Here is a 25,269-nt window from a genome sequence, read left to right as displayed (position 1 = left end):
CTCCCTCTCTCTGCCCCTCCCCTGTTCATGTTCTGTCTCTCTCTGTCTCAAAAATAAATAAACGTTAAAAAAATATATATATATGTGTGCATCTAAAGGCTTTTTTTTTAGTAAGCCCTACACCCAACATACAGCCTGAAGAGTCGCACACTCTACCGAATGAGCCAGCCAGGTGCCCCAATCTGAAGACATTTTATCAAGAAAGTAAAAAAGACAACCTACAGAATGGGAGAAAATATTTGTAAATCATATATCCTGTAAGGATCTAGTATGCAGAATATATAAAGAACCCTTACAACTCCACAACAAAAAGGCAAACAACTCAATTTAAAAATGGTAAAAGGACTTGAACAGATATTTCCCAGAGAAGATATACAAGTGGCACCAACAACCACATGAAAAGATACTCAGTATCGTTAGTCATTAGGGAAATGCAAATCAAAACCACAATGAGATACCACTTCACCCACTAGGAAGTGACACCTAGGATGTGGAGAGAATGGAACCGTCATACAATGTGCTGGTGGGAATATAAAATGATTCAACAGCTGTGGAAAACTGTTTGATGGTTCCTCAAAAGCTATACATAGAATTACCATATTACCCAGAAATTCAACTCCTAGGTACGTACCCCAAAAAATTAAAAACAGGCACTCAACAAATACATGTGCATAACAGCACTATCCACGATCACCAAAAGGTGGAAACAGCCCAAATGTCCATCAACAGAGGAATGAACAAATTGTGGTCTATACATATACTGGAGTATCAGTCAGCCGTAAAAAGGAATGAAGTACTGGGGCGCCTGAGTGGCTCAGTTGGTTAAGCGTCCAACTTCAGCTCAGGTCATGATCTCACCGTTTGTGAGTTCAAGCCCCGCATCGGGCTCTGTGCTGACAGCTCAGAGCCTGAAGCCTGCTTCTGGTTCTGTGTCTCCCTCTCTCTCTGCCCCTCCCCTGCTCATGCTCTGTCTCTCTCTGTCTCAAAAATAAATAAACATTAAAAAAAAAAAAAAAAGGAATGAAGTACTGATACATGCTACAACATGGATGAACTCAAAAGGCATTATGCCAGGGGCACCTGGGTGCCTCAGTTGGTTAAGCATCTGACTCTTGATTTTAGCTCAGGTCATGATCTCATGGCTCATGAGTTCAAGCCCCACATCAGGCTCTGCACTGACAGTGTGGAATCTCCTTGGGATTTTCTCTCTCACTTTCTCTCTTCCCATTCCCAGCTCACATGCTCGCTCGCTCGCTCTCTCTCTCTCTCTCTCTCAAAATAAATAAATAAACTTTTAAAAAACCAAATTATACCAAAAAAAAAAAAAAGGTATTATGCATGTGAGAGAAGCCAGACATAGGGCCACATACTGTAGGATTCCACTTATACAAAATATCCAGAATAGATCATTCCACAGAAACAGAACACATATTGGTGGTTTCTGGAAGCTGGAGGAAGGAGGGAAGCAACTGTTTAATGGGTACAAGGTTTCTTTTGGGGTGATAAAAATGTTTTGGAATGAGACAAAAGTGGATAGAAGTTGGGGTTGCACAACACTGTGAATGTACTAAATGCCATTGAATTTTTCACCTCAAAATGGTTAATTGTATGTTATGTAGATTTCACCTCAATAATAAAAAGGATAAAATAATAACGTAACTTTGTTGAAATACAGAGAAAGTAGCTGACTTGTAGAATGATTTCACTAGGTCACTCACTTTCTCAGAACCAACATAGATTTTGGAATTGTCCCTTTTGGTGCCCTGGTGTTTTCACCCTCCTGATTCCCCCTGGGGCCTAGTTTCTGTGGTAAGGGAGAGTTGGGCAAGGGGATGGGGACATGTGTTTCTCCTTCACAGGGGCCTCTTCAGGTCCATCAGCACCCCTATCCCTTTTGGGAGAGTCCGATCTGAGAAGGGTTCCCTTACATCTATCCAGGTCCACCTACCCCCTGGACAGTCCTCTTGCAGTACAGGGATACATGTTCCTAGTTTGAAGCCTGCTGCCCTGGAGAAGCTTACATGTCATACCCAGAAAAGACTAAAAGAGGGCTCACAGAAGCATTGTAGTAATAACCACCAATTTAAATAACACAAATGCTCATCAACAGGACAAAGGATTAACTAGGTGTAAGCACCCAATAGAAAGAAGATTACAACTCAACAAAGTCAGAACGAGTTAAAAAACACATAAACTACGATTCCATCTATGTGAAGATCTAACACACAAAGCTAAACAGCATGCTATTTAGGAACACCTACAACGGGCACAAAGGAAATTTCAAGACAAGAAATGGATCTATATTTGAGAAATTCAGAGTAGTGGTCACCCTGCAGGAAGGGAGAGGGATGCAGTCAGTGTGGAGCCCAAGAGACATCTAAGGTCCTGGGAATTTCTTTCTGTTTGTTTGTTTGTTTGTTTGTTTGTTTGTTTGTTTTGAGAGAGAGAGAAAGAACAAGAGCAGGGAAGGGGGGGGAGAGACAGAGAGAGAGAGAGGGAGAGAGAGAGAGAGAGAGAGAGAGGGAGAGAGAGAGAGAGAGAGAGAGGGAGAGAGAGAGAGAGAGAGAGAGAGAGAGAGAGAGAGAGAGAGAATCCCAAGCAGGCTCCGCATCACCAGCGCAGAGCCAGACTCCAGGCTGGAACCCAGGAACCTGGAGATCATGACCTGAGCCAAAATCAGTAGTCAAACGCTTAACCAACTGACCCACCCAGGTGCCCCCTGGGAATTTATTTCTTAAGCTACGGTCAGATACCCAAATATTTTGTTTCATTTGTCTTTATATGTGCTCATTTTATACGCTCTTCAATGTGTATAATGTCTTCACAATACAGGTTCTTAGGAGAGAGGATGAGCATGAAGCGAGTCAAGGAGAGTAAACAATCGCAATGCTGGCTGCGCTGGGAAGGGGAGGGTGGAGTGTGGTGGCAGCCAAGAGAGGGATCAAGCTGAAGAAAGATTTTTTTCTCTTAAGGCAGCAAAGATTTGTCTGGGTTTAAAGTAAAGGGGCAAGTATAAAGCCCAGGAGGGCAAGAAACAGAAGGCAAGATTAAGAGTGGGATATAGGAGGGAAGGGAGGGCTTTCAACAGGCTCTGACATTAAGGAAATGGGAATAAGGTTGAATGAAGAAAGGGATGTTTGGGGTGTGAAGGAGAGCACTCCAGTCTGCTGAGAGAAGGGGATTGATCAGGAGAGGGGTAGGGGACTCAGGAGAGTGGGCAGGTAGGAAGGGCATCGTGGTGGGGGAAGGGGCTCTTCCAGCTACATAAAGCATCCCCCCCCCAGAACCTAACTGAAGGGTGCCGCTAAGTCAGAGCAGCTGAGTGCTGCACGTGAGAAAGGGAAGGAGGGGACGTAACAGAAAGGGGGAGATGCTCAAGATGCCCAGAGGCCTCCTGGGGAGTGGGGCAGTCTGTACCCTTTTACACTTTTTGAATTTGTGGTCTTTGGGGTGTTTTATTTGTTTAGTTGGTTGGTTGTTTTGTTGGGGGGGTTGGCTTGGGTTGGTTTGGTTTGGTTTTTGGCTTTGTTTTTGGAAGGAAGAAAAATCAGCTATTTATTGGTGTGGTGCCACCCAGGAGAATGGGGAGCTAGTGCTTAACGTCCTAAATTCCCCGTTGGCTTACAAGCAGGGGTTCTTTTTTTAATTTTTTTTTTTCAACGTTTACTTTTATTTTTGGGACAGAGAGAGACCGAGCATGAACGGGGGAGGGGCAGAGAGAGAGGGAGACACAGAATCGGAAACAGGCTCCAGGCTCCGAGCCATCAGCCCAGAGCCCGACGCGGGGCTCGAACTCACGGACCGCGAGATCGTGACCTGGCTGAAGTCGGACGCTTAACGACTGCGCCACCCAGGCGCCCCACAAGCAGGGGTTCTTAAAGGGTGAAAGTTCAGGGTAAGGGTCTTAGGGTCTTGGATCATGCCAATTGATCGACTGTAATATTTCCTTTCTTGACCATCTTCTCCCTCTCGGCATCTCCTTGTCACGTTTTGGTGTGAGTGCAGTGAGGTGGTCGCTCTGCTGCAGGGGCTTGGCTGTTCCTCTTTAGGGGCCTGGAACTGCAAGACCTTCTCAGCAGATTGTGCTCAGTGATATCATCTCTAGAGTACAAAGGCAGAAGTTGTACATCCCATGACTATTCCTAAGCTGCAAACTATTATTATTTCTTTTCTTGTACACGTGGCACGTTATGTTTGACATCTCAGGCAGAACAGCACCCCACAGACTTCTCAGGAGGCAACATGATGTTACTTCCTAAGGCAAGTTTACAGGTTTCTTTAATAGTAACCAAGGGCTCTGTGACTGGTCAGAGGCAGCTATGTCTAAATTGAGGGAGCTTTGAGGGATAGGGACAATGACTGCTCTAGCTACTTCCTGCTGAGGAGGGGTGGAGGTCAGGATCACAGGGAATAAAAGTGTTTTGCTCCTGGGGCATCTGAATGGCTTAGTTGGTTAAGCATCCGACTTCGGCTCAGGTCATAATCTCGAGGTTCGTGATTTTGAGCCCCACATCAGGCTCTATGCTGACAGCTCACAGCCTAGAACCTGCTTCAGATTCTGTGTCTTCCTCTCTCTCTGCCCCTCCCCTGCTCATGCTGTCTCTCTCTGTCTCTCAAAAATAAATAAACATTTAAAAATTTAATAAAAAAAAGAAAGTGTTTTGCTCCTAACCGTAAGTACTCTGGTGCCTGGCCTAACTTCAAAGCTTTGGACAACCATTAATTAGTTTCCGCTTTTGCTGCCTTGAGCAGCATCTCATGCCACATTTATAAGTAGATAAATCATTAAAAGAATAGCCAAGATAGATAATCCTGCTTGGGTTAATGCCCAGAGTATTGATCGAATTCCTTAAGGAATCCAGAAAAACAGACCAGAATACCAATCCCATTTTGTTCCTGGGACTTTGGTAGGAATCTATTGCAGCCAAATGTCTTGTCCTCTAATCTCGTCAAGGTGGGTTTCTACTTTTTGTTGAGCTATTACTTGAACTGTTTCGCTGGCCAAAATTCCCAAGGTGATAGAAAAATTTTTGATCATGTGCTCTGAGCCCTTATTCCCCACCAAGGTAAAAATGCTCTCCCAAAGGAATATCAAATGTATTATCTTGATAATCAAGCAAGGAATCCCCATTTCGTATTGATTCCCTTTCTTGTTCAATAAATACACTTTTTGAATTCTGAACCATGCAAGTAATTCTAAGAAAACATAAAATACACTGGACCATTTTTGTTTTTTAATTGGGGTATGGATTGGGTCATTTGCATGGACACCGGCAGGCCTGAGGCAGGTACCACAGACTTGGAAGTAGCTCAGACAACAGGAGAGGTAGGTAGCAGCCGAGCAGGACTCAGGGTTCCTACAGCGAGGGCAAGAGCTGAGTGTGGGTCAAAGAAAGAAAAAGAAGTTGGAGGTTTTATTGTTATACAGGAAAAGTTGTACAAGCCTATGGATTAAAAGTCCAGACTAACTTCCCTCCTCCTTTCCTACTGGTAGCTCAAGGAATATAAATTTTTCCAGTCTAGGCTACGCAGAATGCAAAAGTACATCCACTGCCAAAGCTACTTGGAATGTCTCAGAGAAATGTGAAACTCTTCCTGTTTGGGATTATCTAGACCACTGTTTGCCTCCATCAGTAACCAAGAATGGTGCTGTAAGCCATGAGCTAGCTAGTCCTAGACCACTTTCCCCAGATGTACACAAAAAATACACATACCTCAGGGCGCCTGAATGGCTCAGTTGGTTGAGCATGTGACTCAGGTCATGATCCCAGGGTCACGGGATTGAGCCCTGCATCAGGCTCTGCACTGACAGCGTGGAGCCTGCTTGGGATTCTCCCTCCCTCCCTCTCTCTCTCTCTCTCAATAAATAAACTTAAAAAAAAAAAAAAGAGTGGAATATAGCTTTGAGCCTAGGTGTGTCTGACACAAAAGCCAAAGTTCTTTCTCAGATTCATATGGCCTGACTACAAAGGAGAGTTCTACAAAGAGGGCATTTTAGAATAAAGAGAACTGAGTGCAGGCATAAAAGGCAGAGAATTTAAAAGGGAAAGGCAGAGTCAAGCACCACCTAAACACTGCCCCCACTCTCCCACTCAAGGGTGTCCCTTTGAGTTCAGGAATTCAGTTTAAGTCAGGAACAAACTTTTTATGGGTGGATGCTGGCTGAACTGAAGAGGAATGACTTCAGCAGTCAGTCATTTATTGCATACCTTTTATTTGCAAAATATAACCCATGACATAATTCCTGCAATCAAGAAGTTTACGATCTATGAAGGAAGCCAGAGGTCGAACCCATTATATAACAGGCAGTTTCATCAGAATTGATGCTAAGAAAAATGCTCTAGTCTCCTGGAGTATGTGATAAACCAATCACCTGGACTTCAATGGGTAGGGAAGTGAGTGTGCAAGAAAGAGGGGGGCAGTCCTTGAGGTGCTAATAAATGCTGTTGGTAAATCTGTGGAGACTGCAGGTTAGTTTGCGAGTGACACAGAAAGAGAAGAGAGAGGTGCAGAGTTGATGGGAGGTTTTGTTTAAGGCGGTGGAGCTCTAACCTTGCCAGTCCCTTGGAGGAGCAGGGAAGGGATTGGAAGGACGACTGCAGTTGGAAAGATTAAAGACGGAAAATCACACTGACATAAATAATCGCATAATTAGAAAAATTAATACTTGAGCTAATTACACAGTAGGGGTGAAATGGGCGAGGTCATCGACAATACATAAAAGTGGAGGACGTTTGCCTTGGCAAGAAGTGGGATCAATTCTGAGAATGGAGGGGAAGGTCGGGTGGGTGTGATGTTACACGACTGTGAGACGAAGGAAAGTTGAGAACACTGCATTGTTTCAGTAGGAAGTTAAATAATCTTTTGGGCCAGGAGGGCTAGAGTGATCACTAACTTCAGAAGAGTTGAAAAAGTCTTGGTGTGTGGCTGGAGAAACTATGAACATACCAAACAGAGGATGCACGCGTGGGCAACAGCGACCAACAGCTCCGATAGCCGCGGCGCGGTCTGGGTTCCCGGGAAGGGCTGCGGTTGCAACCCTGTCCTGCTCGACACAGCTGGGCCAGAGCGGCGCTACCACAGTGAGCAGGTGGCAGCACTGTCTGCTGGAGCTGGGCTGGCGGGGAGCGCGGGCGGGGGCGCGCTCTGCGGGGCGCAGAGCGGACGGCGCCCCAGGCAGCCGGGAACGGGGGGCGGGCCCGAGCAAGCGGGCCTCCGCGCGGCTCTTGGCACGCACGCGCAGACGTGCCGCGGGGCCCGGAGGCACAGAGGAGGGGGAGCGAGAAAGGGGGGTGTGGAACGTATTTCCGCTCTGGCGGACAAATAATACCGGCCAAAGGGGAGGCCAGGCCATCCGGCCCTTTAACCGCGTGGAGGGGGGCTGGTGAAGAAAGGGGGGTCTGGAAGGGGCGAATCCTGCTCCTTTAATTCCCTCCCCTCTTCCTCCTCCCCGAGTTCTCGCCGACGCCGAGGCGCGCGGGGCCTGGAACACACTGCACGAGCCGCCCCCGCCCCTCCCTCCTTACGCCCACGCGGAGCTGGCCCCGCGCGCGCGCCTCGTGCACCCCCGCGCCTGCGCGCTGCCCAGGCTCTGCCCGTGTTTGGGGGCGCTGCCGACCCTGGGGGGGTGGGGGAGATAGGGGGGGAAAAAACAGCGCGCGGAACCGGGCCAGGTGAGAGGCGCGTGCACTCAGGGTCGTGGGGCTGGGGGGGCGTGCCACGGAGCTCTGAACGTGGGGGGGGCGTGCACGAAGCGTGCAGGCGGCGGGGGGAGGACGTGAAAGGCGCGTGCAAACGTGCAAAGGGGGGGCGGAGGAATGAAGCAGCGGGGAAAGGGGGCGGGGTGAGAAAAGGCTGCAGCCCGGGGCAGCCCGGGCCACCCCGGAGCCCAGAGCCCCAGGCCTCTGCTCCAGGTTTCTCCAGCCTTACCCTTGGGCGCGCGGGCTCGCCCCATCCTCGCGGGCGGTCCGGCGTGGGGGGGGGGGGTGTGGACGCCGCTGCCCCGCCCCCGGGAACCACGCCTCCGTTCTCTCGGAGGGAGAGCGCTTCCCCAGGGACTGGGGAAACTGAGGAAGGGGCCTGAAGACTGGGAGATCTGAAGCTGGGATGCTGGGCAAGAATGGGAGCGAGGGGCCTGGAGCCTTGGCTTAGGCGAACCAGAGACCTTTGTCTCTGACCGGTTTCCTTCCCAACCAGGGTTGCCCACCCCCGCCACAATGGCCTCTGGGGTGGAAGTCCTGCGCTTCCAGCTGCCGGGCCACGAGGCCGCTACCCTGCGGAACATGAACCAGCTCCGCGCAGAGGAGCGGTTTTGCGACGTGACCATTGTGGCCGACAGCCTCAAGTTTCGTGGCCACAAGGTCATCCTGGCCGCCTGCTCGCCTTTCCTGCGGGACCAGTTCCTACTGAACCCCAGTTCTGAGCTGCAGGTCTCACTGATGCACAGTGCACGCATCGTGGCCGACCTGCTCCTGTCCTGCTACACGGGCGCTCTGGAATTCGCCGTCAGGGACATCGTCAACTACCTGACGGCTGCCTCTTACCTGCAGATGGAGCACGTGGTGGAGAAATGCAGGAACGCCCTCAGCCAGTTCATTGAGCCCAAAATAGGCCTCAAAGAGGATGGGGTCAGCGATGCCAGCCTTGTGAGCAGTGTCAGTGCCACCAAATCCCTGCTCCCTCCTGCTAGGACCCCAAAGCCAGCCCCCAAGCCCCCACCCCCACCCCCTTTGCCCCCTCCACTCCTACGGCCTGTGAAACTGGAGTTCCCTCTGGATGAGGATCTGGAGCTGAAGGCCGAGGAAGAAGATGAGGACGAGGACGAGGACGTGTCTGACATCTGCATCGTCAAAGTGGAGTCGGCCCTGGAGGTGGCACACCGGCTCAAACCTCCCGGAGGTTTGGGAGGAGGCCTGAGCATCGGAGGCTCGGTGGGCAGCCACCTTGGGGAGCTGGCTCAGAGCAGCGTACCCCCCAGCACTGTGGCCCCGCCACAGGGTGTAGTGAAAGCCTGCTATAGCCTGTCCGAGGACGCAGAAGGGGAGGGTTTGCTGTTGATCCCTGGAGGCAGAGCCAGCGTGGGGGCCACCTCGGGCCTGGTGGAGGCAGCAGCGGTGGCCATGGCTGCCCGGGGGGCGGGGGGCAGCCTGGGGGCAGGGAGCAGCCGGGGACCCCTGCCCGGGGGCTTTTCCAGTGGAAACCCCCTAAAGAACATCAAGTGCACCAAGTGCCCGGAAGTGTTCCAGGGCGTGGAGAAGCTGGTCTTCCACATGCGGGCGCAGCACTTCATCTTCATGTGCCCACGCTGCGGCAAGCAGTTCAACCACAGCAGCAACCTCAACCGCCACATGAACGTGCACCGCGGCGTCAAGTCGCACTCGTGTGGCATCTGCGGCAAGTGCTTCACACAGAAGTCCACGCTGCACGACCACCTCAACCTACACTCTGGAGCGAGGCCCTATCGCTGCTCCTACTGCGACGTGCGCTTCGCTCACAAGCCTGCCATTAGGCGGCACCTCAAGGAGCAGCATGGCAAGACAACGGCAGAGAACGTGTTGGAGGCCAGTGTGGCAGAGATCAACGTCCTCATCCGCTAGTGGGGCAGGCTCGGGGGCCAGGAGGCGGGGGTCCCTGGGCTGAAGGGAGCTCCCTGGCCCAGGAGAATAGGTAGGGGGGTGGGAGGGTCGGGAACAGGCAGGTACGTGGGGAACCTGAGCGGATATATCCTGAGGGAGGGGCTGAAGATTTCTTGGAGAGAGGACCCCTGCCTTTTCAGAAAAAAAAAAAAGAATGGAGAGGGAGAGGGTTCTTTGAGAAGACCAAGAGAATATGGGCTCCCAGAGAAAGATTTTCTTCTCTTAGACGTGCATGGATATGTGGAGGGAGGGAAAGGGTCTTATGGAATGAGGAAAAAAAAAAAAAAAAAAGACAAAAATGCTTTATTCCTGGTTAAGGCTGCCCAGGGAGAGGTTCTGATATATCTTGAGATGGGGGGTGGGGGGGTGGGAATTGGGAGGGAATTTGGCAGGAGGCAGTTTATGTGCTCCTGCATAGAATAGATCCTTGGGAGAGGGAGTGGTAGGGGGAAAGGATTATTGAATTCCAGAAAAGGAAGTAGGGAGACAGTTCTTGCATGCTGGGGGAATGGGATTATGGGTAAAGACTCACCAAAACTAGGGAGAACCATGTCAGGTGCCAGGTAAGAGAACATGGGGATAAGGGTCCTGGGTAGATATGAAGTGGGGGACAATAGCAAGAAGGATGAACAGTGGTGGGGGTGGGGGGTAGGGCACTTAGATGAAAGGATACATGGAGGTCTGTTTGGGGAGGGAGGGAGAGGAGTAGAGACTTATACAGTATTTTTTAAGAAAACAAAACGTATTTTTTAGGATTTTTTCTGGAGTTTGGGGTTTTAGTTTTTCTGCTTTTGTTTTCCACAAAATAAAAAATAATAAAAAAAAACACTTTATTTTTTCTTTATACTCTGTCTGGCAACTGCATGTGTATGACTATCCCACCCTAGACAGCTTCTCTCTCATGCCATTTGCTCTACACTCCGCACAACTCCTGTAGGCCTCATGCGTGAAGGAGACTTGAGAAGAGAAGGGGATTGTGCAAGTGGGCTTCTCTGGCTGGGTACCCTCCAAATTCTACAACCTCAGCACCTGGCAGATAGCTCACACTTATGTTTCATAATTAGCAGTGGTGATAACACACTATCTCCCCCTCTATTGGAAGAGTTTCGTATCTGCACTATGGAAGAGCTATATGTGTGATCATTGTGTCCACCAAAACTTTAAGCAGGAGCCAATGTTTGGACATTTATGATCTGAGGAAGGGTTCATGTCCTCGGGAAAGCTAAATAAAACAAAACAAAAAACAGTTCAGATTAGGGTATGGGGAAGACTACAATTCCCACAAAGCTCTGGAATAGTTCTTAAGCAAAGAGAACTACAGTTCCCAGAAGGCCTTGAATTGGCCTCAGGTGCCCAATACCCCAACCACCTGCTTCTATCAAATACTGCGTGTGAAATCACACAGGTTTTTTTTCCAGACTTTGACCAGAATGTAATACGTAAAGGGATGGTACCCTAAATAATGCTACCAAGGTTATATATTGGTGTAACATCATTCATACTGTTAGTTGGGCTGTGACCCACGCAGTGCCTATGTATATAAGGTGTTTGGCAAAAAAAGAAAAAAGTTACTCAGTAGTATCACCAGGCAGTAATGACTCTCGGGCCTCTGGGGTCTTACCCAGATCGCTAGTGCACATGGTGGAGTAACATGTATGGCATAAACAGAACAGACGTTTAGCCCCAGGTTTTCAAAAGTGGACGCTGCTCCAGGAGACATGAAGCAGTTGAAAGTAAAGGTGTCCGCGCGTCCCCACTGCCCCCTCCTTGCTCGTTAGGGAAGCAAGGCCAAAACTGAGCCCGACCCTTCTATCTGGTGACCCACAAACTAGAAAGCACCCAGAGGCGGGAGAAGCATACGCGGGCCAGGTTGGAAAGACAGCCGCAGCCGAAAGCTGGGAGGGTCAGACATTCCTTTCGTTACCTAAAGCCAGGCGGGGGATGGAGAAGCCACACCTGGACCCAGGCGTGCCTCACCTTTGGCTCCCCGCTGAGCTGACACCAGGAATGGCAGGAATTCTCCCCTGCAGTCCCAGCTTAGGACAGCCACTGCCATTTCCGAGGCTGCTCTCGGGGGAAAATGGCCAGAAGGCGCGTAGTGGCTCCTTTAAGGCTCCTCCTAGTCCTCCCTCCCCCGCCCACGTGACCCGGGGCGGCCGCGCGCCGGCTCAGCCCCCCGCGCAAGCGGCGATGGCGGCGGCGGCGGGAGCTGCAGCGGCGGCGGCCGCCGAGGTGCGGAAGGGGAGGGGGAGAGGCGGGTGCATGCCCGCGCGCGCGCCCGGGGGAAGCGCGCGCCCGTGCAATGCTCCGGGGGTGCAACGGGGCCGGGGGGCCCGGACGGGACCTACAGCAATCCGGAGGGCCAGCACCGGGGGCGGATGAGGGGACCAGGGGGTGGGAGGTGGGGGGAGTGGGCACGGAGGCGCGCGTGCAGCCGCCGGCTGCCCCCGAGTGGGCGGCGGGCGCCGGGGCCCCAGGAGCACGCGCGAGGGGCACGAGGGGCCGTCCACCGGGCTGGGGGGCAGCGGGCGCTGGAGGGGTTGGTGCCCGGGGTCCCCGCGGCCTGGGGGACAAAGGGGGAGCGGCGCGTGCAGCCGGGAGGAGGGGGCGGGGCCGGGGCGCAGAGGCCCCGCCCCCTCCCCCTCCTCTCTTCTCGGCCCCAGAGATGCGGGGTCTACCGAGAGGGAGGGGGTTGATGCGGGCCCGGGGGAGGGGTCGTGCGGCCCCCCCGGGCAGCCGAGGCCGCGGAAGGGGGGGGCCCCATAGAGGAAGAGGTAGGCCCCGGAGCCTACTCTCTCTTCCCAGAGCCCAGGCGTCCTGGGCTCCCCAACTTCCTACAGGGCTGACCAGCCCTCCTCTACCTTGTGTCCCCTGCCAGGGGGAGGCCCCTGCTGAGATGGGGGCGCTGGTGCTGGAGAAGGAGCCTAGAGGAGCCACTGAAAGAGGTGAGTACAGCAGAAAAACGGGCCCAGTTGGACCTTCACCTCCCCCAACACAGGATTCCCTGAGAGCTTAGCCCCAAACTTTTTCTTTTCCCTTACAGTTCATGGCTCTTTGGGGGACACCCCTCGTAGTGAGGAGACCCTACCCAAGGCCAGTCCCGACTCCCTGGAGCCTGCTGGCCCCTCATCCCCAGCCTCTGTCACGGTCACCGTGGGTGATGAGGGGGCTGACACCCCTGTAGGAGCCACACCACTCATTGGGGATGAACCTGAGAATCTCGAGGGAGATGGGGACCTCCATGGGGGCCGCATCCTACTGGGTGAGAGGTTGGGGAGTCTTGGGGTGGGGGGTGAAGTGGGGTATCCTCTGACTACTTTTCCTCTTATCTTGCCTTTGCTTGCCTGTCTGTTTTCCAGGCCATGCCACAAAGTCATTCCCCTCTTCCCCCAGCAAGGGGGGTGCCTGTCCCAGCCGGGCCAAGATGTCAATGACAGGGGCTGGAAAATCACCCCCATCGGTCCAGAGTTTAGCTATGAGGCTGCTGAGTATGCCGGGCGCCCAGGGGGCAGCAGCAGGGCCTGAACCCCCTCCGGCCACACCCAGCCCAGAGGGGCAGCCCAAGGTCCACCGAGCCAGAAAAACTATGTCCAAACCAGGAAATGGGCAGGTGAGGATTGAGGGAGTGGGTTGGAGTGGGGAGACAGGAGTAATCCACAGTAAACCCCTTGTGGACTTTCTTTACACTTTTTTTTTTTTTTTTTTTTTTTTTTTTTACACTTTATTCAGACCTTTTCTAATCTATTCCCAGTTTCACATATTTACCTAGGGGCTACAGTGTGTCAAATTCTGGGCTGGGGGTTAATCTGAACAAACAGACAAATTTCTGTCTTCCTGGAGTTTACATTCTTGGGGAGAGGGAAGTAGATAAGACAAAGGTTAGAGAGTTAATTGTGTAGCTACTTTTATAATTATTCTTATGATAATGACTAAAGAAACTTCAGACCACTCTTTCTTTCTACCTCAAAGCAAGCCCCAAGGGAACTTTTTCCTCCCTTTGACACTGTCCCTGCTCCCTTTTTTAAAGGTTCTAAGGGTTTTACTATGAATCCCTAAGGGGTAGGAGGTGAGGGAAAGGACCAAAGCCCCAGAATTTCAGAAGCTTTATGACAAGATTTTTAGGGCTCTTGGTATGATTTTATTTTGGGTATGGTTTAGGTAGCTTTGGGCAAAGCATGAACCTTTGTTTTCTCATCTGTAAAATGGGTAAAAAAGGGCCTGCTTCTGCGATCTTGAAGAGATAAGTGTTAGGTGTGGGATGTGCTTAACATACTACTTCTGGGGATACAGCAGTTCTTGTGATTGCCACATTCTGGTTCACTGGAGCTTCAAATGGCATTTTTGAGGGTGTGGCTCACCTACCCTCCACCTCACCCAGGGCTGCAGGCTAATCCAGGCCCCCGGGCCCAACCAGAGATACTCCCGACCCTAAGTGTGCTCCCTCTCGACCCTAAGTGTGCTCCCTCTCGGCCCCCAGCCCCCAGTCCCTGAGAAGCGGCCCCCTGAAGTGCAGCATTTCCGCATGAGTGATGACGTGCACTCCTTGGGGAAGATGACCTCAGGTCAGTCCCACCTCCCACCCAACCTGCTGCTGGATGAGACCTCAGGGTCCTGAGGGTTAAGGACAGGCCTTACTCCTTTCTCTCTCTCCTTCTAGATGTGGCCAAAAGGAGGAAGCTGAACTCCGGTGGTGGCCTGGTGAGCCTGGAGAGGCAGAAAACAAGGCCTCTCCACCTAGGGGGCCTCATCCTGCCCTCAAGGGAAATGGGCTGGGGGGGAAGTACCAGCAGCTTCCATTTTTCTGATCTTTTCCTAGTCGGAGGAGTTGGGTTCTGCCCGGGGTTCAGGAGAAGTGACCATGGAGAAAGGGGACCCAGGGTCCCTAGAGGAGTGGGAGACAGTGGTGGGGGACGACTTCAGCCTCTACTACGACTCCTACTCTGTGGATGAGCGTGTGGACTCTGACAGCAAGGTGAGAAGGAGCTAGCCTACCTCCCTGCCAGCACGTACCTTGTTCAAGGCTCAATCGCCAGTCTTTCATTCCCTGCCTTGTCTCTTTCCTTTTTACCTTGTGAACACCCCCTAATTCAGGGCCCCATACGGTCCGTAACTTCCAGTGCATGCTCCACCCCAGTCCCTCCCCTTGCTCCTCTCCATGGTGGCAACCACCAGCCTGGACTTGGGGTTTAGCATTCCATTTTGTTGTTTGCTTGCTTGTTTATTCTTTTGCTCTTGGTTTGGTTTTATCTCCTACAAGTTTGCCTGTGCAGTATAATGCTGTCTTACCTGTTGTGCTTTTTTTTTTTTTAACATTTTTTCACGGAAAACTTCAAATAACATACAAAAGAGCAAAGAGTGAGCCCTCATGAAGCCTCACCTGGCTCCAGCAATTTTCAGTACACAGCCACTCTTGACTCCTCTCTTCCTCCCCCAGCACACCCACCTCCTTGAATGCTTTAAAGTAGCCATCACATCGTTTTATCTGGAAATGTCTTCGTATGTATCTCTAAACATCAGGCTTCTTCCTGTTTTTTATTTTTATTTTTTAGTGTTTTTATTTATTTTTGAGAGAGAGAAAGAAACAGAGTGTGAGCCAGGAAGGGGCAGAGAGAGAAGCAGGGTCCAGGCTTTGAGCTGTCAGCACAGAGCCCGTTGCAGAGCTCAAACTCATGAACTGCAAGACCCTCGCCTGAGCTGAAGTCAGATACTTAACTGACTGAGCCACCCAGGCGCCCTCTTCCTGTTTTTTAATATCACTGCTTAACTGTTTTCACAACCTAGAAAATGTAGCCATCACCTTGCTATGAGTGTTCATGTGTTCTCAGTTGTTTCATAGGTGGGTTTTTGTTTGTCCAGATTCAAATGAGCTCCATACATTGGTTTGATTGACATTTGCCTTAGGCCTCTCTTGATTTAAAGGTAGGTTTACCTGTCTTTGAAAAAGAAGGGTTTTTTCTTGCCATTTATTTGTTGAAGAAGCCAGGTTGGTTGTCCTACAGAATTTCTCACGTTTAAAATTAGTTGACTGGGTGGCGACTGACATGTTCTTTTTTCTTTTTTTTTAATGTTTATTTATTTTAGAGAGAGGGAGACAGAGGTTCCAGAGCAGGCTCTGCACTGACAGCAGATAGCCCAATGCAGGGCTTGAACTCACGAACTGTGAGATCTTGAGCCAAAGTAGGATGCTTAACCGACTAAGTCATTCAGGTGCCCCCTCAATATTTTTTATAAACTAGATCTAGAAGCATAATCAGCTTTGGGTGTTTTTTTGTTTTTGTTTTTAATGGTGAGAAGATTTGATAGCTGGTATGCATGCTTCCTCTTGCATCGCATAAGCGGGCATGGGACGTCTTGTCTTTTTGTTAGTGGTATTTAAGATTGCTAGTAGATTTCTGTGACGTCAACCTTCTCCTTATTACAAAGTTCTTCATTAGCTTTTCATCTGGTATTTTTAGCAACCACTGGTAGTCCTATCTACATATGAACTTCATAAAAAGCATAAAACTTGTGCTTGTTTTCTGGGACTTTTTTTTTTTTTGCTTAATATGTCATCAAGATTCATACTCATCGTTGTGAGTGAGGTGCCTTCTTTTTCACAGCTGTCTAACATCCCACACCCTTTGTTTCCTCTCCTGTCCATTCACCTCCTCCAGGGAGCCATCCTGGGACAGTAGTAATAGTTCTTTAAAAAAAAATTTTTTTTAATGTTTATTTTTGAGAGAGAGACAGACAGAGTACAAGCCGGGGAGGGGCAGAGAGAGAGAGGGAGACACAGAATCCGAAGCAGGCTCCAGGCTCTGAGCCGTCAGCACAGGGCCCGACGCAGGGCTCAAACTCAAGAACTGTGAGATCACGACCTAAGCCAAAGTTGGACGCTTAACTGACTGACCCACCCGGGCACCCCAGTAGTAATAGTTCTTTATTTATCCTGCTTCATTGAGTCTTGGGGGTTGGATGTGTCCTGCCCTGCTTGTTTCCCAAGAGAGGGCTGTGGACTGAGGGTTGCTGTTTCCCCAGCCCTGCCTTGCTTCTCTCCCAGTCTGAGGTTGAAGCTCTGGCTGAACAACTAAGTGAGGAAGAGGAGGAAGAGGAGGAGGAGGAAGAAGAGGAAGAGGAGGAAGAAGAAGAAGAGGAAGAAGAAGAGGAAGATGAGGAGTCTGGCAATCAGTCTGACAGGGTAAGAGCTGGAGACTGGCATCCTGAGGAGTGGGGGCTGAGGGGCTGGAGGTCTGAGTCCCCAGAGCAGGGGTAGTGGGCTGGGGGCTAGGCTCTCTAATTCTTCCTCCATCCCAGAGTGGTTCCAGTGGCCGGCGCAAAGCCAAGAAGAAGTGGCGGAAGGACAGCCCATGGGTGAAGCCATCCCGGAAACGGCGGAAGCGCGAGCCTCCACGGGCCAAGGAGCCACGAGGTGAGGAGGCTCCTCTGCTCTTGGGTCCCCTCCTCCAGCCCCCCTACCAGCCCCCAGAGAGCGTGCACGAACACACGCTCATGCATGTGCTCATGCACGTACACCCGCATGTACCCACGCGTCCAGGCACCTGTGAGCTCGCACTCTCACTCTCTCTGTCTCTGTGTCAGGAGTGAATGGTGTGGGCTCCTCAGGCCCCAGTGAGTACATGGAGGTCCCTCTGGGGTCCCTGGAGCTGCCCAGCGAGGGGACCCTCTCCCCCAACCACGCTGGTAATTGCCAATTGCTGGGATGGCGAGCCACTAGGGGGCACCCTCTGGGCTGGAGGGAACGGGGAGGAGGGGGACCCCACCAGAGCTGAGGTGTCTGTCCATGGCCAGGCTTTGGGAGTTCTAGAGCTTGGAGGGAAAGGCAGGGCGGGGGTGCGAGGCCCTACCAGTGGTCCCTGTGGGTGATGGGTATGGCCTCCCTCAGCTCCCTTTTCCCTCCGTCCAAGGGGTATCCAATGACACGTCTTCACTGGAGACAGAGCGGGGGTTTGAGGAGCTGCCCCTCTGCAGCTGCCGCATGGAGGCACCCAAGATTGACCGCATCAGCGAGAGAGCTGGGCACAAGTGCATGGCCACAGAGAGTGTGGATGGAGAGGTGGGCCCTGTGAGCTGGGAAGAGAGGTGCCGGTGGGTCGGGGAGGATCCAGCCCCAGGCCCTAGCCTCACCCTCTTCCTACCCGCTCACGCTGCCACAGCTGTCAGGCTGCAATGCCGCAATCCTCAAGCGGGAGACCATGAGGCCGTCAAGCCGCGTGGCACTAATGGTGCTCTGTGAGACCCACCGTGCCCGCATGGTCAAACACCACTGCTGCCCAGGCTGTGGCTACTTCTGTACGGCGGTGAGTGACCGGTGGGGCAGACAGGCAGCGTGCCCCACAGGGGAGGGGTCTTCTAGATCCTGACCACATTATTTCCCAGGGCACCTTCCTGGAGTGCCACCCCGACTTCCGTGTGGCCCACCGCTTCCACAAGGCCTGTGTGTCCCAGCTGAACGGCATGGTCTTCTGTCCTCACTGTGGGGAGGATGCATCTGAGGCCCAGGAGGTGACCATCCCCCGGGGGGATGGGGTGACCCCACCAGCTGGCACCGCAGCCCCTGCCCCCCCACCCCTGGCTCAGGATGCCCCCGGGAGAGCAGACACTTCCCAGCCCAGGTACTGGCCTCCCCCTTCCCGACTGTCTGTTCCCTGCCCTGGCCCCGTTGCTTGTAGACATCAGCACCTTCTCCCACAGTGCCCGGATGCGAGGGCATGGGGAGCCCCGGCGGCCACCCTGTGACCCTCTGGCTGACACCATCGACAGCTCAGGGCCCTCCCTGACTCTTCCCAATGGGGGCTGCCTCTCAGCCGTGGGGCTGCCACCTGGGCCAGGCCGAGAGGCCCTGGAGAAGGCCCTGGTCATCCAGGAATCGGAGAGGTGAATGAGGGGTTGCTCTCGGGCTGGGCGGCCAGGGCTGGGGCTGAAAGGTGGATCTGCAGGTTTTGAGGTTGATGCTCCTTCTGAGGAGCCTACACCTCTCCCTCGCCATGACAGGAGGAAGAAACTCCGCTTCCACCCCCGGCAGTTGTACCTGTCGGTGAAGCAAGGGGAGCTGCAGAAGGTGATCCTGATGCTGTGTGAGTATTCCACTTACTCGTTTGTTCTGCAGACCTTGAGTGAACACTGGTTATGTACCAGACACTGGGCTCAGGGCCAGGAGCGCAGCAACGGAGGCCATTGTCCTTGCCCTGAAATACTTAGTGTGGTAGGGGAGACAGACACACAGCTAACCCATCAGTTGTGCCTTCCCAGTGGATGTTCAGAGGAGTTAATGACATTGCTCAGGAGGGGCCCCTGACATGGGTTAGGGCCCTAAGAAGCCTTCCTGGAGGAGGTCCCACCTGCCCCCTAGCTCGCTCACCACTTGTCCCTCCCTCTTCCGGTGTGGCGGGCTCTCCCCACAGTGGACAACCTGGACCCCAACTTCCAGAGCGATCAGCAGAGCAAGCGCACGCCCCTGCACGCGGCCGCCCAGAAGGGCTCCGTGGAGATCTGCCACGTGCTGCTGCAGGTCAGCATGGGCCCAGCCCTCTGCCTCATTGACCAGGCCCCCAGACGCCCTCCCTTCCCCAGCCCTTCTGAGGTGCCAGCCCCCATGCCCCCTCCTTGCAGGCAGGAGCCAACATCAATGCAGTGGACAAGCAGCAGCGCACCCCGCTGATGGAGGCTGTGGTGAACAACCACCTGGAGGTAGCACGCTACATGGTGCAGCGTGGCGGCTGTGTCTACAGCAAGGTGTGGTGACCGGGCCAGCCGGGGCCTAGGTTTGAGATGGGTTTGAGATGCCAGCGGGGGACTCATCTGCCCACATCTTCCTCAGGAGGAGGATGGCTCCACCTGCCTCCACCATGCAGCCAAAATTGGGAACTTGGAGATGGTCAGCCTGCTGCTCAGCACAGGACAGGTGGACGTCAACGCCCAGGTCAGCGGCCTGGCTGCCTGCCCAGCCCACTTCGTCTGGGTCCTTGGCTCAGCTTCGGGCTTTGAGCCCCCTTTCGACCTCAGCTGACCTCTGACCCTTTCCGTGATCTTGCCTTGCTCTAGCGTGTCCCTCTTTTCTCCCTCCTCATTTGTGTTTTTTTCTTTACCTTTCTCCTTTTTCTGTCAGTTTTCAGAATAATGAGTTGCTGCCTTAATCTCTGGAAGTGTGCAATGATACTCTTTATCACCTCTCACTTTGTCATATGTTGGGTGTGTTTTAGCCTGTTGATCTTTGAATTGTTCCATTCTTTGTCCAGGAGGAGCCCCTTGAACTAGGCTTCTGTGGTTTTTGTTAGGACCCAACCGCTTTTAAGTGCATCTTTTAGTACAAAGAGATTTTTTTAGAGACTGCAGCCTGTGTCCTTAGCAGCAGATATTGCTGTTGGGTCACTGTGTTCTAGGACTTTTGAGTGGAAAGACCTAGAAAGTATGTGTCTTTTAGAATGAGAAAAATTATTCCACAACTCTGAGCAATAGACACTATTAGTCCCATTTTACAGATCGGGAACCTGAGACCCCAGAGACTTACCTGGAGTCTCAAAGCATGTGAGTGATGGAGCTGAGACTCACACTCAGAGTCTAGCCCCAGAGCCTGTGCTCTTGACCACATGCTCCTTTGGGAAGCAGGGCCAGCTGCTGGGCGTGCCCGGGGCAGGGGAAGGGGGACCCCTCACCCTCCTCCCTCTCTCCCCACCCACAGGACAGTGGGGGATGGACGCCCATTATCTGGGCTGCGGAGCACAAGCACATTGAGGTGATCCGCATGCTGCTGACACGGGGCGCCGATGTCACCCTCACAGACAACGTGAGAGTTGGTTGGGGGTAGTGGAGGTGGGGACTGTCCTGGCCCCCTGAGCAAGGACGAGGCTGGGTTCAAGGGCTCACTGCTTGGACCCACCCTTAACCTCCCACGTCCACAGGAGGAAAACATCTGCCTGCACTGGGCCTCCTTCACTGGCAGTGCTGCCATCGCTGAGGTCCTCCTCAACGCACGCTGTGACCTCCACGCTGTCAACTACCACGGTGACACGCCCCTGCACATCGCAGCGCGGGAGAGCTACCACGACTGTGTGCTGTGAGCCCCAGCCCACCCCACGCCCTGACGCCCCAGCGCCTTCACGCAGCCCCAGACCCCACAGGCTTCCTGTCCCCTCCCAGGCTGTTCCTGTCACGCGGGGCGAACCCTGAGCTGCGGAACAAGGAGGGGGACACAGCATGGGACCTGACTCCTGAGCGCTCCGACGTGTGGTTTGCGCTGCAGCTCAACCGCAAGCTTCGTCTTGGAGTGGGGAATCGGGCCATCCGCACTGAGAAGATCATCTGCCGGTGAGCCCGGGCCCTCTGCACCCAGGACAGCCTTCTGCCTTCTCCCCCAGCCCTGCTGAACCTCCAGAACATCCCTCAGACCCTCCCCAGACTCCACTGAATCACCAGAACCAACCCCCAGCTAGGATACCAGATACAGTAAACAGAAATAGAGTTAAATTGGAATTTCAGTCGAGCAGCATGTACTTTTTTAGCGTTAAGAGCGTCCTACACAGTATTTGGAATGTATCCATAGTAAAAAATTACGTCTTACTTATCCAAAATCCAATTTTCATTGGGTGTCCTGCAGTTTATTTGACGACCTTACCTCCCATGCCCCAATGAACCCCCAGAATCATGCCCTTCCCTCCCACAGCCCCAGGAACCTCCTAGGCCTCTCCTTGTACCTAGTGGACCCCCTGACCCCATCCTGTAGCACCCCCAGCCCCATCTCCCTTCCATCAGGGATGTGGCTCGGGGCTATGAGAACGTGCCTATTCCCTGCGTCAACGGCGTGGACGGGGAGCCCTGCCCGGAGGATTACAAGTACATCTCAGAGAACTGTGAGACGTCCACCATGAACATCGACCGCAACATCACCCACCTGCAAGTGAGCAGGGGCCCGGGACCTCCTGGAGGGACACACAAGCTGTGGGCCGACAAGGCACCTGGCCAGTGGAATGGGGCTGAAAGGGACCTCTGGCGTGGGCTTGCATGCATCTGGGAAAGGGGTCCTTTTTCTGGGACACGTGAAGGTATCATATGGGCTCCTGGTAGCCCTGGGGACACCCCAATCAGCAATACCTTGATTGTCCCTCGCCCCGGGAGCATCACCACCCGCCATACTAATATAACCACCTCAGGGAAAGGACAGCAGTTGGGGGGCAGAGAGCGCCGGTTGCTGAGGGGACAAGGCCACTTCTGAGGGCCGAGCTGATCCCCTGCCTCCTGCCCCAGCACTGCACGTGTGTGGACGACTGTTCCAGTTCCAACTGCCTATGTGGCCAGCTCAGCATTCGCTGCTGGTATGACAAGGTATGTGCCCTCACCCTGGGCTTCCAGGGGCGTGCCAGGATAGAGGTGAGCCTGTGCCCAACTACATGCAAATCAAGGGCGTGGTGGCGTGGTTCCTGTTCTCTGCACCCAGCATGTGGCCTCCCTTAGCCCGTTCTCCCTGTTTGTGGCATTGGGATCCATGGTGGGTTTTTCTGTGGAGTCCTGGGGGTCCTTAGCAGCCTAGGTGGGCGCCACACAGAAACCACTTGTCCTTCCCTCCTTCGACCCCAGGATGGACGGCTGCTCCAGGAATTTAACAAGATCGAGCCCCCACTGATTTTCGAGTGTAACCAGGCGTGTTCCTGCTGGAGAAACTGCAAGAACCGGGTGGTGCAGAGTGGTATCAAGTGAGGCCCACCCCTGCAGCCCACCCTCACCCCCACCTCACCCCCATGTCCCCTCCGGTGGGGGTTTCTGGGTTCCTCCACCTAATGTCACCCCCTTTCCTGCCCCCAGAGTGCGACTGCAGCTCTACCGAACAGCCAAGATGGGCTGGGGGGTCCGAGCCCTGCAGACCATCCCCCAGGGAACCTTCATCTGCGAGTGAGTAGGGGTGGAAGGGTGCACAGCCGTAGCTGACTCCCAAGCCTCCATCTGCTTTCCTCCCTGATGGGTCCCACCCCTTCCCACTGCCCGTCTCTGGCCAGATTGTACCTGCTCCCAGCCTGCTCAGACCTCAGAACCTTCTGTCACCACTACCACATCTTCCCTTCCCTGCCTTTCCAAGCTGGGAGACAGACAGACATGGATTGAGCCTCTGTCACTGGGTATCCTGGGCCAAGTTCTTAACCTCCTGGAGCCTCATTTTGCTCATCTGCAAAATGGAGGTGATAAAGTTACCTTTCTGTCCAAGTCACCAGGGCCTCACTTCTCTCCAGCAATTCTTTCTTTTCGCAGCATCTGTAACCCTCCTGCCCCCTGGCTCCTACTCCATGGCCTGCAGACTTAATCTAGGCCTCCTTTGGCCCCACTTGCCTCTTTACAGGACCATCCATTTTCTCCTTATTGGGTCATCTCTCAACTTTGTTCAAATGGCCCCTTCCTCCTGAGCCTCAGTTTCCCCACCATCCACTCACTGCTCATCCCTGCCGGAATCTGCCTTTGCCCTTGCCCTTCTGCTGATACCACCTCTCGACAACCCGCCCGTCACCCCGTATCTTGATCCTCCTTCTCCCAGCGTCTGCTACTCTCCCTTGCTGTGGCTCCCATGACGCTGTCCTACCTCTGGCCCATCCATCCTCCCTTTTCACCAACTTCTTTTCCTCCACTTTCTAAATGTGGGTGTCCTTGTGTCCAGCTCCTTCCTAGAGTTCCTCACAGCCCCTGTGGCTCTGTCCCTTCCTGCAGCCCCAACCTCTCCTGTCCTACTGCCTGGCATCACCACCACCTGCTGTGTGATTCCTAGTCCAGAAACCTCCTAGTGACTAAACCTGCGTGGATTTCCCCGCCCAAACCACCTGCCTATAGATACTGATCCCTGTAACCACAGGGGCTTGGTGTCTCCCTACTCGCTGATTCTTCCTCTGGTGCAGCTCGGGCCCTTCCCTTTACCTTCCCCACCACTGCATCTCCAGCTCGTCCCCAGCCCACCGGCCCCAACTTCCCCCACATTTGCTGGTCCTGCCCATTGTCCCAGCTGTCCGGTGGAGACCCCAGCTGGCAAGAGTATGCCCAGTGTTGTTCCCTCTGTTGTGTTCTCTGTTCCTCCTTTTCATTCTCATTCCAGAGGGGAGCCACCCACCTCCTCCCCCACTCCCAAGACGTCTGCTGTCCTCCATGTCCACTCTGCCTTGGCTGCCTACCTCAGCCATCTAGGTCTGTGGGATTCATAGACGGGGCAGCTGACAAATTGTGAAAGAGGGTTCCATGGGGTTCTGAGGAGAGACAGGGCCTGGAGCGAGCTCCCGATAACCCCTGTTCACCTTCAGAACCACCACTTCCTGCCCAACAGGTACGTTGGGGAGCTGATCTCCGATGCTGAGGCTGATGTAAGAGAGGATGATTCTTATCTCTTCGACCTAGACAACAAGGTAAGCAGGAGACCCCTCTGTACCTTGCTCCCAGCCAGCTGATGGAAAGCTGGGGAGGAGGGACTGGTTGGTCCATGGGTGGGGAAGTTGGTCAGGCAAGCGGGGTAGTAGTAGATGTGAAGGGTGATATCTTCCCCTCAGGACGGAGAGGTGTACTGCATTGATGCCCGTTACTATGGCAACATCAGCCGCTTCATCAACCACCTGTGTGACCCCAACATCATCCCCGTCCGTGTCTTCATGCTGCACCAGGACCTCCGGTTTCCACGCATTGCCTTCTTCAGTTCCCGAGACATCCGGACTGGGGAGGAGCTGGGGTGAGGTGCCTCTGGTGTGTGCCAGGGGTGTGGGAGATGCGGTAAGCTTGGGACCAGAAGCTGAAGACTAGAGAGTGCCTGGTTTCCAGGCATGGAGTAGAGCAGAGCCTCTCTGATGTCCATGTAGATGGAGTCCTGAGCCTCCCAGATTCTGATTCAGTAGATTTGGGATGGGGCCCAAGATTCTTCTGCATGTCTAATGAGTCACAGGCAGTGCCAGTGCTGCAGGTCCGTGAAACAGCAAAGGGCTTGGAGTCCGTCCAGAGAAGATGGGGGTGGGTGCTTTGGGGTAGGCCTGGGCAGCTGACTTTGGATCCCATAGCCTCCTTCTGCTCCTCTGACAGGTTTGACTATGGTGACCGCTTCTGGGACATCAAAAGCAAATACTTCACCTGTCAGTGTGGCTCTGAGAAGTGCAAGCACTCAGCCGAGGCCATTGCCCTGGAACAGAGCCGCCTGGCCCGCCTGGACCCCCACCCCGAGCTGTTGTCTGAGCTCGGCTCCCTGCCCCCAGTCAATCCCTGAACGCGGACCACACACGTCCCCCACCCCTGGATGGCCACCAGCTCAGCAGCCCCCTCTGCCACTTGCTGCTCACAGCCCACACCTGGGGGTGCTGCCTTCTTCTGTCCCTTACCCCTTCACACATTCCTCTGCCAGAGACCCCCAGCCAGGCCCTGGAGGTCTGACAGCCCCTCTCTCCCAGAGCTGGTTCTTCCCTGGGAGGGTGACTTCAGGGCTGGCCGCTCCCTGTTCCCCATCCTCAGCTGAAGTTTGATGAATTGAAATTGGGCCTCTATGCCAGCTGGTTTCCTTTGTTCTCAATAAATACTGGGTTTGGTAATAAACTGTCTTGGTGATTGTTTGAGGGGCCAGAGGGGGTTGGTCAGGGAGGAAGCACACATAGCCAGAGGGAATGTGGGCCCAAGGCACTGAGCAGGATGGACT

The 25,269-nt window shown here is 53.5% G+C and overlaps 3 protein-coding genes across 10 annotated transcripts in view; 2 read left to right on the top strand and 1 right to left on the bottom strand.

Moving 5' to 3' along the window:
* C2 (complement C2) overlaps positions 1 to 7,496 on the bottom strand; it is a 43,378-nt gene extending 35,882 nt beyond the window's left edge. The window contains exon 1 of one of the 2 annotated variants that reach the window (XM_019830388.3): positions 6,949 to 7,496. In XM_019830388.3, the coding sequence (XP_019685947.1) occupies positions 6,949 to 7,354 (406 nt within the window). In that variant the 5' untranslated portion in view covers positions 7,355 to 7,496. The remainder of the gene's footprint in view (positions 1 to 6,948) is intronic. The other variant, XM_045057300.1, reaches the window with a different exon arrangement.
* Positions 7,497 to 7,546: 50 nt separating this feature from the next.
* On the top strand, positions 7,547 to 10,885 carry ZBTB12 (zinc finger and BTB domain containing 12). Its single transcript, XM_003985947.6, has 2 exons — positions 7,547 to 7,673; positions 8,197 to 10,885. Exon 2 carries the CDS (start codon positions 8,217 to 8,219, stop codon positions 9,594 to 9,596), a length of 1,380 nt encoding a protein of 459 aa, XP_003985996.1. The 5' UTR covers positions 7,547 to 7,673; positions 8,197 to 8,216; the 3' UTR covers positions 9,597 to 10,885.
* A 900-nt stretch (positions 10,886 to 11,785) lies between these two features.
* Positions 11,786 to 25,169, top strand: EHMT2 (euchromatic histone lysine methyltransferase 2). 7 transcript variants are annotated; one of them, XM_023253756.2, is made up of 28 exons: positions 11,786 to 11,867; positions 12,514 to 12,580; positions 12,679 to 12,897; positions 12,995 to 13,245; positions 14,113 to 14,197; positions 14,293 to 14,333; positions 14,452 to 14,607; positions 16,675 to 16,812; positions 16,929 to 17,043; positions 17,214 to 17,315; positions 17,540 to 17,688; positions 17,789 to 17,932; positions 18,012 to 18,247; positions 18,327 to 18,509; positions 18,627 to 18,709; positions 19,037 to 19,143; positions 19,245 to 19,367; positions 19,453 to 19,554; positions 20,314 to 20,418; positions 20,534 to 20,688; positions 20,772 to 20,939; positions 21,384 to 21,528; positions 21,876 to 21,953; positions 22,206 to 22,321; positions 22,431 to 22,517; positions 23,926 to 24,004; positions 24,146 to 24,321; positions 24,666 to 25,169. In XM_023253756.2, the coding sequence occupies exons 1-28, from the start codon at positions 11,826 to 11,828 to the stop codon at positions 24,844 to 24,846; spliced, it is 3,633 nt and encodes a 1,210-aa protein (XP_023109524.2). In that variant the 5' UTR covers positions 11,786 to 11,825; the 3' UTR covers positions 24,847 to 25,169. The 7 variants fall into 7 exon arrangements, 6 of the variants coding, with proteins under 6 accessions (XP_023109524.2, XP_023109525.2, XP_044913233.1 ...); XM_023253757.2 differs by lacking the exon at positions 17,214 to 17,315; XM_003985946.6 differs by lacking the exon at positions 11,786 to 11,867 and having other exon boundaries at positions 12,286 to 12,580.
* Positions 25,170 to 25,269: the final 100 nt, after the last annotated feature.

The sequence above is a fragment of the Felis catus genome, chromosome B2, assembly GCF_018350175.1.
Source record: "Felis catus isolate Fca126 chromosome B2, F.catus_Fca126_mat1.0, whole genome shotgun sequence".
NCBI classification, from domain to species: domain Eukaryota; kingdom Metazoa; phylum Chordata; class Mammalia; order Carnivora; family Felidae; genus Felis; species Felis catus.
This window is presented reverse-complemented; position numbering and strand designations above follow the sequence as displayed.

Coding starts and splice junctions, on each gene's coding strand:
- EHMT2 (XM_003985946.6), top strand. CDS start 12,301: ATGCGGGGTCTACCGAGAGGGAGGGGGTTGATGCGGGCCCGGGGGAGG. Junction 14,334..14,451: donor TGAACTCCGGTGGTGGCCTG/GTGAGCCTGGAG, acceptor ATCTTTTCCTAG/TCGGAGGAGTTGGGTTCTGC. Junction 18,510..18,626: donor GTCATCCAGGAATCGGAGAG/GTGAATGAGGGG, acceptor TCGCCATGACAG/GAGGAAGAAACTCCGCTTCC.
- ZBTB12 (XM_003985947.6), top strand. CDS start 8,217: ATGGCCTCTGGGGTGGAAGTCCTGCGCTTCCAGCTGCCGGGCCACGAG.